Source organism: Pygocentrus nattereri, chromosome 12 (assembly GCF_015220715.1).
Source record: "Pygocentrus nattereri isolate fPygNat1 chromosome 12, fPygNat1.pri, whole genome shotgun sequence".
Lineage (NCBI taxonomy): Eukaryota > Metazoa > Chordata > Actinopteri > Characiformes > Serrasalmidae > Pygocentrus > Pygocentrus nattereri.
The window spans coordinates 39,727,949-39,739,327 of record NC_051222.1 but is presented as its reverse complement, the minus strand read 5'-3'; the positions used below and the strand labels follow the sequence as shown (position 1 = coordinate 39,739,327).

Below are 11,379 nucleotides of genomic sequence, written 5' to 3'. Positions count from 1 at the left end.
TGGTGGTGAGTACACATGGAGAGAGTATTGTGGCATGAATATGCATGCAGTGCGTGTTGTGGTGGTGAGTACACATGCAGTGTGTATTGTGGTGGTGAGTACACATGCAGTGTGTATTGTGGTGGTGAGTACACATGGAGAGTGTATTGTGGTGGTGAGTACACATGGAGAGTGTATTGTGGTGGTGAGTACACATGGAGAGTGTATTGTGGTGTGAGTACACATGGAGAGTGTATTGTGGTAGTGAGTACACATGGGGAGTGTATTGTGGTAGTGAGTACACATGGAGAGTGTATTGTGGTCTGAGTACACATGGAGAGTGTATTGTGGTAGTGAGTACACATGGAGAGTGTATTGTGGTGGTGAGTACACATGGAGAGTGTATTGTGGTGTGAGAACACATGGAGAGTGTATTGTGGTAGTGAGTACACATGGGGAGTGTATTGTGGTAGTGAGTACACATGCAGTGTGTATTGTGGTAGTGAGTACACATGCAGTGTGTATTGTGGTGGTGAGTACACATGCAGTGTGTATTGTGGTAGTGAGTACACATGAGAGTGTATTGTGGTGGTGAGTACACATGGAGTGTGTATTGTGGTGGTGAGTACACATGGAGAGTGTATTGTGGTAGTGAGTACACATGCAGCGTGTATTGTGGTCTGTGAGTGCACATGCAGTGTGTATTGTGATAGTGAGTACACATGCAGTGTGTATTGTGGTGGTGAGTACACATGGAGAGTGTATTGTGGCGTGAGTACACATGGAGAGTGTATTGTGGCGTGAGTATGCACGCAGTGCGTGTTGTGGTGGTGAGTACACATGGAGAGTGTATTGTGGTAGTGAGTACACATGGAGAGTGTATTGTGGTAGTGAGTACACATGCAGTGTGTATTGTGGTGGTGAGTACACATGCAGTGTGTATTGTGGTAGTGAGTACACATGGAGAGTGTATTGTGGTGGTGAGTACACATGGAGAGTGTATTGTGGTGTGAGTACACATGGAGAGTGTATTGTGGTAGTGAGAACACATGGAGAGTGTAATGTGGTGTGAGTACACATGGAGAGTATATTGTGGTAGTGAGTACACATGGGGAGTGTATTGTGGTAGTGAGTACACATGGAGAGTGTATTGTGGTCTGAGTACACATGGAGAGTGTATTGTGGTAGTGAGTACACATGCAGTGTGTATTGTGGTGGTGAGTACACATGCAGTGTGTATTGTGGTAGTGAGTACACATGGAGAGTGTATTGTGGTGGTGAGTACACATGGAGAGTGTATTGTGGTGTGAGTACACATGGAGAGTGTATTGTGGTAGTGAGAACACATGGAGAGTGTAATGTGGTGTGAGTACACATGGAGAGTTTATTGTGGTAGTGAGTACACATGGGGAGTGTATTGTGGTAGTGAGAACACATGGAGAGTGTATTGTGGTGTGAGTACACATGGAGAGTGTATTGTGGTAGTGAGTACACATGGAGAGTGTATTGTGGTGGTGAGTACACATGGAGAGTGTATTGTGGTGTGAGTACACATGGAGAGTGTATTGTGGTGGTGAGAACACATGGAGAGTGTAATGTGGTGTGAGTACACATGGAGAGTATATTGTGGTAGTGAGTACACATGGGGAGTGTATTGTGGTAGTGAGTACACATGGAGAGTGTATTGTGGTCTGAGTACACATGGAGAGTGTATTGTGGTAGTGAGTACACATGGAGAGTGTATTGTGGTGGTGAGTACACATGGAGAGTGTATTGTGGTGGTGAGTACACATGGAGAGTGTATTGTGGTGTGAGAACACATGGAGAGTGTATTGTGGTAGTGAGAACACATGGAGAGTGTATTGTGGTGTGAGTACACATGGAGAGTGTATTGTGGTAGTGAGTACACATGGGGAGTGTATTGTGGTAGTGAGTACACATGCAGCGTGTATTGTGGTCGTGAGTGCACATGCAGTGTGTATTGTGGTAGTGAGTACACATGCAGTGTGTATTGTGGTGGTGAGTACACATGGAGAGTGTATTGTGGTGTGAGAACACATGGAGAGTGTATTGTGGTAGTGAGTACACATGGGGAGTGTATTGTGGTAGTGAGTACACATGGAGAGTGTATTGTGGTAGTGAGTACACATGCAGTGTGTATTGTGGTGGTGAGTACACATGCAGTGTGTATTGTGGTAGTGAGTACACATGGAGAGTGTATTGTGGTGGTGAGTACACATGGAGAGTGTATTGTGGTAGTGAGTACACATGGAGAGTGTATTGTGGTAGTGAGTACAGATGGAGAGTGTATTGTGGTGTGAGTACACATGGAGAGTGTATTGTGGTGTGAGTATACATGGAGAGTGTATTGTGGTGGTGAGTACACATGGAGAGTGTATTGTGGTAGTGAGTACACATGGAGAGTGTATTGTGGTGTGAGTACACATGGAGAGTGTATTGTGGCGTGAGTATGCATGCAATGCATGTTGTGGTGGTGAGTACACATGGAGAGTGTATTGTGTGAGTATACATGGAGAGTGTATTGTGGTGTGAGTACACATGGAGAGTGTGTTGTGGCGTGAGTATGCATGCAATGCGTGTTGTGGTGGTGAGTACACATGGAGAGTGTATTGTGGTGGTGAGTACACATGGAGAGTGTATTGTGGTGGTGAGTACACATGGAGAGTGTATTGTGGTGGTGAGTACACATGGAGAGTGTATTGTGGTGTGAGTACACATGGGGAGTGTATTGTGGTAGTGAGTACACATGGAGAGTGTATTGTGGTCTGAGTACACATGGAGAGTGTATTGTGGTAGTGAGTACACATGGAGAGTGTATTGTGGTGGTGAGTACACATGGAGAGTGTATTGTGGTGGTGAGTACACATGGAGAGTGTATTGTGGTGTGAGAACATATGGAGAGTGTATTGTGGTAGTGAGTACACATGGGGAGTGTATTGTGGTAGTGAGTACACATGCAGTGTGTATTGTGGTGGTGAGTACACATGCAGTGTGTATTGTGGTGGTGAGTACACATGCAGTGTGTATTGTGGTAGTGAGTACACATGGAGAGTGTATTGTGGTGGTGAGTACACATGGAGAGTGTATTGTGGTGGTGAGTACACATGGAGAGTGTATTGTGGTGTGAGTACACATGGAGAGTGTATTGTGGTAGTGAGAACACATGGAGAGTGTATTGTGGTGTGAGTACACATGGAGAGTGTATTGTGGTAGTGAGTACACATGGGGAGTGTATTGTGGTAGTGAGTACACATGGAGAGTGTATTGTGGTCTGAGTACACATGGAGAGTGTATTGTGGTAGTGAGAACACATGGAGAGTGTATTGTGGTGTGAGTACACATGGAGAGTGTATTGTGGTAGTGAGTACACATGGGGAGTGTATTGTGGTAGTGAGTACACATGGAGAGTGTATTGTGGTCTGAGTACACATGGAGAGTGTATTGTGGTAGTGAGTACACATGGAGAGTGTATTGTGGTGGTGAGTACACATGGAGAGTGTATTGTGGTGGTGAGTACACATGGAGAGTGTATTGTGGTGTGAGAACACATGGAGAGTGTATTGTGGTAGTGAGAACACATGGAGAGTGTATTGTGGTGTGAGTACACATGGAGAGTGTATTGTGGTGTGAGTACACATGGAGAGTGTATTGTGGTAGTGAGTACACATGGGGAGTGTATTCAGCACAGGGCTAAATATAACTGACCTTTCACTGAAACTAGTGTATAAATTCTTTGTCTATTTTGATCTTAATGCTGCTGTTACATCCAGACTTTAGGGCTTTTAGTACTGTCAGGCTTTCACTTTCAGTAGTATGAGCCTGTAGGGCTCTCACTGTCGGTAGTGTCAGCCTGTAGGGCTCTCACTGTGAGTAGTGTCAGCCTGTAGGGCTCTCACTGTCGGTAGTGTCAGCCTGTAGGGCTCTCACTGTGAGTAGTGTCAGCCTGTAGGGCTCTCACTGTCGGTAGTGTCAGCCTGTAGGGCTCTCACTGTGAGTAGTGTCAGCCTGTAGGGCTCTCACTGTCGGTAGTGTCAGCCTGTAGGGCTCTCACTGTGAGTAGTGTCAGCCTGTAGGGCTCTCACTGTGAGTAGTGTCAGCCTGTAGGGCTCTCACAGTCGGTAGTGTCAGTCTATAGTCCTCTCATTGTCGGTAGTGTCAGTCTATAGCGCTCTCATTGTTGGCAGTGTCAGTCTATAGTGCTCTCATTTTCGGTAGTGTCAGTCTATAGTGCTCTCACTGTTGGTTGACTTCAGGAGTCTTTCACTTGGTAATGCCCGTCTTTAGGGTTTCTGCTCTTAGCAGACACACTGACACACACACACATATGCACACACACACACACACACACACAGGAATGTTGTTTTGCATGTGCCAGTCAGATAGAGAGAGGAGTGAGAGAGGAGTGGTAAGTGAGTGGTCAGTTAGGAGGCTGTATGTTTCTATTTATGGAATGTAAAATTCCTTTCTCTTTTCTCCGCCTGTGGAGTTCTGGGGTTGGTTCATTATGACTGTGTGTGTGGTCGTGCTGGGAGTGTGTGTGGTCTACAAACTCACTGGTGTCTCGCTGTAAAGATGAAAGATTTCAGTAGGCAGTAGTCACTGTCATGACGCACATTACAGCCTGACATTTAAAAAGTTCTACATACATACATGTTTTTAATGCTTAGACATGTCTTTTAACTTTGTCATGTTAAACAACAGATTTTCATTAAATAAGGAAAAGTCCCAAGAGAGCAGGAGAGTTTTAAAACTATATTGCATTTGACTCAATATACTGGATCATTCTACACTGACCACTTCTTCCTCTGTGTTTTACTTTTAGAGCTTTTATTCTCAGTGTATTCACAGATTTTTTAAAAATGCCCTTTTAAAATGCTCTTTTTTCCCGAAGAGAAAAACAAGATTTCTGAACACATTCTAACAAATGATACTGTTACACAAATCTGTCTTCTGTGTTTGAATTATTTCCATACACTTAATCTCATATACTCTATAATCTAGCATTCTGTTTCACTAAGCAGTGCAGACATTGTGCTTGGCATGTGTATACGTTAACTTCTTGTTAAAATTATTTTTCTTTATTTAGTTACATCTTTCATCAAAGACACATTTAATTTACAGTAATGTAAAGTTACCATTATGCTACTAATGTACTAATCCTTAGGATTAGGTTACAGATACATGTTTTAACAGGTAATCAGTAACGTGTAATGTTCTAACTCTATTGGTCCCACGTTGGCAGGACTGCCCATTGTCACTACTGTCAGTACTGTTGGTGAGCGGAACATAAAATGAGAAGCAGCACTGAATGAAGATCATTGACAGTTCAGGACTGTGGAAGAAAACACAGACAGCCTTCTATTAAATCTCCATAGAGCACTCTCACAATACATAAGCCACATCTTGCGAATTTATATGTCATTTTCTTCTCTCCCTCCCATGTCTTCCCCTTTGTTTTAGTCATACAAAGCATACAAAGTACAAGGTAAAAAACTACAAGGTCTAAAAAGGGCAAACAAAAGATGACGTTACACAGTTACAAAGCAACTACACCTAACAAGTTCATAAAGTTTTGCTGGCGATTGGGTGGCATCTTTGTAGAGCCATGATACCAAACTAGTCTGATATACCTCTGTAATCACATCTGTTTTGTTGATGTTGTGGATGTAAACATTATGACAAATTTGTGTTTAACAGTGTTTTTGTGCTTCACGAATTCATTGACAGATGTCTGTTCAACACTCACTGTTTCCCATAAGTCCCTGCTGGTGGAGTACGGAGAACTTGTTGAACTCACCTGCTCCATATCATCCAAACCTTCATCAGAGTTCATTCTGGGCTGGGAGTCTCAGATTAATCCTGTCCAACAGAGAGTGAGACGAGTTTGGTGTGGAGGGCGTCCAGTCTGACACAGTGGGAGATGAACAGAAGAGAGATGTTCTGTTACTTGTCAGTGCCGAGTACAGAACAATGTAAACAGAAGGTCCATCTGAACCTTTACAGTGAGTACAGTGATCCCACCTGCTCAGCTTCCTCAGTACTGCAGCGCTGAAAAGCTGAAAGCTGCCATATCGCCCCCTACACTTCCTGTAGTGTATTACAGTCTGTCAGAGTGACTGTGTGGATCATATGAACATTATAGAGCTTTTTAAATGAAACAGTAGAAGCCGTATCGCCCCCCTACGCTTCCTGTAGTGTATTACAGTCTGTCAGAGCGAATGTGTGGATCATATGAACATTATAGAGCTTTTTAAATGAAACAGTAGAAGCCGTATCGCCCCCTACGCTTCCTGTAGTGTATTACAGTCTGTCAGAGCGACTGTGTGGATCATATGAACATTATAGAGCTTTTAAAATGAAACAGTAGAAGCCGTATCGCCCCCTACGCTTCCTGTAGTGTATTACAGTCTGTCAGAGCGACTGTGTGGATCATATGAACATTATAGAGCTTTTTAATGAAACAGTAGAAGCCGTATCGCCCCCTACGCTTCCTGTAGTGTATTACAGTCTGTCAGAGCGACTGTGTGGATCATATGAACATTATAGAGCTTTTTAAATGAAACAGTAGAAGCCGTATCGCCCCCTACGCTTCCTGTAGTGTATTACAGTCTGTCAGAGCGACTGTGTGGATCATATGAACATTATAGAGCTTTTTAAATGAAACAGTAGAAGCCGTATCGCCCCCTACGCTTCCTGTAGTGTATTACAGTCTGTCAGAGCGACTGTGTGGATCATATGAACATTATAGAGCTTTTTAAATGAAACAGTAGAAGCCGTATCGCCCCCTACGCTTCCTGTAGCGTATTACAGTCTGTCAGAGCGACTGTGTGGATCATATGAACATTATAGAGCTTTTTAAATGAAACAGTAGAAGCCGTATCGCCCCCTACGCTTCCTGTAGTGTATTACAGTCTGTCAGAGCGACTGTGTGGATCATATGAACATTATAGAGCTTTTTAAATGAAACAGTAGAAGCCGTATCGCCCCCTACGCTTCCTGTAGCGTATTACAGTCTGTCAGAGCGACTGTGTGGATCATATGAACATTATAGAGCTTTTTAAATGAAACAGTAGAAGCCGTATCGCCCCCTACGCTTCCTGTAGTGTATTACAGTCTGTCAGAGCGACTGTGTGGATCATATGAACATTATAGAACACTTTTTAAATAAAATTTTAAAAGTGTCACCCCTAAAGGTTTATATATATACGTGTTTCCTCTCTCTCTTCAGAGCGTCCAGACAGTGTGAAGATCAGCTCTGAGTCCATTGTGTGGTCAGAAGGTCAGATGATGAAGCTGAAGTGTGAGATTGAGAATGTGGGTCCATTACAGAACCTTACTGTGCAGTGGACCAGAGTGGACCAGAACAACAACATGACTGAAATGCCGTATGGAAGTTTCAGAGCTTCTGGAGAAGAGAGGAAGAACGGGAATGTGACGTCCACACTGACTGTCTCGGCCAGCCGTGATGAAGATGAAGTCCAGTATCAGTGTGCAGCTCTACTGAAGCTGGATCAGCTCCAACCACAAGTGAGATCATCAGAACGTCTGAAGCTCACAGTGCACTGTGAGTTTATTACACCTGTAAACAGAACTGTGTAGCATTGCTGTCGTCAAGATATTTACCTTCACAAATGCAGTCCCGGCTGTCATCATGGAGACATGCAGAGGGTTTAGCCAGTTAGCTAACCTCAGCTAGTATGTGTCGTATCAGGATTTGTTAAATTATCGTCGTCCACCTTGTGGACAAAACAAACTGGTACTAAATATTTTGTTGTCTGTGTTCTGTTAAATGATGGGATTAATTAGCATGCAGTTACTGCAAAAGCCAGCTCATATTAGTGTGCCTAGCTAATTAATTTTCTCATCTAGCCAACGTTAGTTTTCCCAACAAGCCATTCAGTTAGCCTAGCCAGGTAATCTCAGTTTGCCTAGCAACTTAATGAATGTTTCTTAAGTCAACTAATGTCAGTTTGCCTGGCTAGTTAATATTATTTAATGTTTCTTTGGGATCAAAAACGTGTCTATCTATCTATCTATCTAGTTTACCAGCATTACCTAGCCAGTTTTACCTAGCTAGCTTTGCTTAGCCAGTTTTACCTAGCAAGCTTTGCCTAGCTAGTTTTACCTAGCTAGCTTTGCCTAGCCAGTTTTACCTAGCTAGCTTTGCCTAGTTAGTCTTACCTAGCCAGCTTTGCCTAGCAAGTTTTACCTAGCTAGCTTTGCCTAGCCAGTTTTACCTAGCTAGCTTTGCCTAGTTAGTCTTACCTAGCCAGCTTTGCCTAGCAAGTTTTACCTAGCTAGCTTTGCCTAGCCAGTTTTACCTAGCTAGCTGTGCCTAGCCAGTTTTACCTAGCTAGCTTTGCCTAGTTAGTCTTACCTAGCCAGCTTTGCCTAGCAAGTTTTACCTAGCTAGATTTGCCTAGCCAGTTTTACCTAGCTAGCTGTGCCTAGCTAGTTTTACCTAACCAGTTTTACCTAGCTAGCTTTGCCTAGCTAGTTTTACCTAGCCAGCTTTGCCTAACCAGTTTTACCTAGCTAGCTTTGCCTAGCCAGTTTTACCTAGCCAGCTTTGCCTAGCTAGTTTTACCTAGCCAGCTTTGCCTAGCTAGTTTTACCTAGCCAGGTTTGCCTAGCCAGTTTTACCTAGCTAGCTGTGCCTAGCTAGTTTTACCTAGCTAGCTTTGCTTAGCCAGTTTTACCTAGCAAGCTTTGCCTAGCTAGTTTTACCTAGCAAGCTTTACCTAGCTAGTTTTACCTAGCAAGCTGTGCCTAGCTAGTTTTACCTAGCTAACTGTGCCTAGCAAGTTTTACCTAGCTAGCTTTGCCTAGCCAGTTTTACCTAGCTAGCTGTGCCTAGCTAGTTTTACCTAACCAGTTTTATCTAGCTAGCTTTGCCTAGCTAGTTTTACCTAGCTAGCTTTGCTTAGCCAGTTTTACCTAGCAAGCTTTGCCTAGCTAGTTTTACCTAGCAAGCTTTACCTAGCTAGTTTTACCTAACAAGCTGTGCCTAGCTAGTTTTACCTAGCTAGCATTGCTTAGTCAGTTTTACCTAGCTAGCTTTGCCTAGCCAGTTTTACCTAGCAAGCTGTGCCTAGCTAGTTTTACCTAGCTAGCTTTGCTTAGTCAGTTTTACCTAGCCAGCTTTGCCTAGCCAATTTTACCTAGCTAGCTTTGCCTAGCCAATTTTACCTAGCTAGCTTTGCCTAGCCAATTTTACCTAGCCAGCTTTGCCTAGCTAGTTTTACCTAGCCAGCTTTGCCTAGCTAGTTTTACCTAGCCAGGTTTGCCTAGCCAGTTTTACCTAGCAAGCTGTGCCTAGCTAGTTTTACCTAGCTAGCTTTGCTTAGTCAGTTTTACCTAGCTAGCTTTGCCAACCAGTTTTACCTAGCTAGCTTTGCCTAGCCAGTTTTACCTAGCAAGCTGTGCCTAGCTAGTTTTACCTAGCTAGCTTTGCTTAGTCAGTTTTACCTAGCCAGCTTTGCCTAGCCAATTTTACCTAGCTAGCTTTGCCTAGCCAGTTTTACCTAGCAAGCTGTGCCTAGGTAGTTTTACCTAGCAAGCTGTGCCTAGCTAGTTTTACCTAGCTAGCTTTGCTTAGTCAGTTTTACCTTGCCAGCTTTGCCTAGCCAGTTTTACCTAGCCAGCTTTGCCTAGCCAGTTTTACCTAGCCAGCTTTGCCTAGCAAGTTTTACCTAGCCAGCTTTGCCTAGCCAGTTTTACCTACCCAGTGTTGCCTAGCCAGGCAAATATAATTTGATTCTCTGAAATTGACTGAAAATATGGCCCATCTTTGTTCTTGTAATAATCTCGAGAGGAGGTACCGATGGTAAAACACTCGCTGATAATCTCTGCTTTTCCAGCTCTGTAAATCCAGAATTCTAATGCCACGCCACTGCTGTGCTGTGAAGTGTTTATCTCTGCACACATGACTGACTACAACTAATCCGTCAGAGATTTCTGCAGCACTGTTTTATCTGAACCCCTGTTTAAAACACATGAATACTGTCCCACAGTGTCCTCTCTGTTTCTCATCAGACAAACCCACCATCACACAACTTTCCAGTGGTACTATATCGCTAACTCAGGGTGATGAGCTGGTTCTGAACTGTTCAGCTCATGGTAACCCCAGTCCTCAGTATTTCTGGAACTTACCTGGAAACAAGAACCTCACAACCTCCTTCATCTTCATCAACAGTGTCAAGTCAGATGATCAGGGTCAGTACATCTGCACTGCCTACAACGATGAAGGCTCTGATTCACTGACTGTGGTGGTTCACGTTGCAGGTGAGTGTGAAGATCATGTAAAGGCTGTATGTCTAGACCTGATCTGAGAAAGTGAAGCTGATGTTCTGTTCCTTCATATCTTCATCAGTGGACTACAAGCTGATCATCATTGCTGTCTGTGCTGTGGTTGGCGTGGTTGGCTTGCTGATTCTTTCCTGGTGGTACTGTTACCGATGCACCCGCAGTGCCACTGTATCCAGAAGAACCTGACATCATATACACACAATGCCAACGTGGTCCACAGAGACGATGCTAATGATGCTAATCTACTCTTGAACAGAATCTCATATCAACATGGAGTTTTTACTCATGGTTTTATTTTAATTTCACAATTTTAACAACAATGCAAAACATTCAGAATCTTGTAGAATCCATGCACAGTAATATTCATGAGGCAGTGGAGGCCAAAGGAGGCACATCAGAATCAGGATGAGGATCAGAATACTGTATTGATCCCAGAGGGAAACTGCAGTTGTTACAGTTGCAACCATTTATGTAAAAGAATAAACACTTTAATCGTTTAAAACAAAAAAGAGAAATTTGCAGTATGTACACAAGATTTAAATACAGTGAAGTGACTGTAATCATAAATATGAAACATGCTGTGTAAAGTAGTTCAAATTATTGTACCTCTGAGTTGTTGCACACACAGTTATTATTATTACACATATGAACAGGTCGGTGTTGAGTTTTGCACAGATGATCCACACTTAGTGAATCACACACTGAGGGAGGAGTTATAGAGTTTGATGGCCACAAGTAAGAATGACCTCCTGTGGTGCTCTGTGGTCATTTCGGTAAAGTGAGTCTTGCACTGAATGAGCTCCTGTGTCTCATCACCGTGTCGTAGAGTGGGTGGGAGCCATTGTCCACAATGGCCTGCAGCTTAGACAGCGTCCTCCTCTCCGACACGGCCGTCAGCGAGTCCAGCTCCACACCCGCAGCATCACCGGCCTTGCAGATCAGTCTGTTAAGTCTGTTGGCATCTGCCACCCTCAGCCTGCTTCCCCAGCATGCAACAGGATAGCACTCACCACCACAGGCTCATAGAAGATCCTGAGCATAGTCCGGCAGATGTTGAAGGACCTCAGGCGC

General features: G+C 43.7%; 1 protein-coding gene across 1 annotated transcript; it reads left to right on the top strand.

Annotated features, from left to right (window-relative positions):
* Positions 1-5,873: 5,873 nt before the first annotated feature.
* Positions 5,874-10,943, top strand: LOC108441011 (carcinoembryonic antigen-related cell adhesion molecule 6-like). Its single transcript, XM_037543234.1, has 4 exons — positions 5,874-6,002; positions 7,229-7,564; positions 10,036-10,284; positions 10,373-10,943. Exons 1-4 carry the CDS (start codon positions 5,921-5,923, stop codon positions 10,492-10,494), a joined length of 789 nt encoding a protein of 262 aa, XP_037399131.1. The 5' UTR covers positions 5,874-5,920; the 3' UTR covers positions 10,495-10,943.
* Positions 10,944-11,379: the final 436 nt, after the last annotated feature.

What these genes read in the sequence shown, in the direction of transcription:
- LOC108441011 (XM_037543234.1), top strand. Translation starts at nt 5,921, where the DNA reads ATGAACAGAAGAGAGATGTTCTGTTACTTGTCAGTGCCGAGTACAGAA. An exon ending in TCTGAAGCTCACAGTGCACT is followed by an intron (nt 7,565 to 10,035) that starts GTGAGTTTATTA and finishes GTTTCTCATCAG; the next exon opens with ACAAACCCACCATCACACAA. An exon ending in TGTGGTGGTTCACGTTGCAG is followed by an intron (nt 10,285 to 10,372) that starts GTGAGTGTGAAG and finishes TATCTTCATCAG; the next exon opens with TGGACTACAAGCTGATCATC.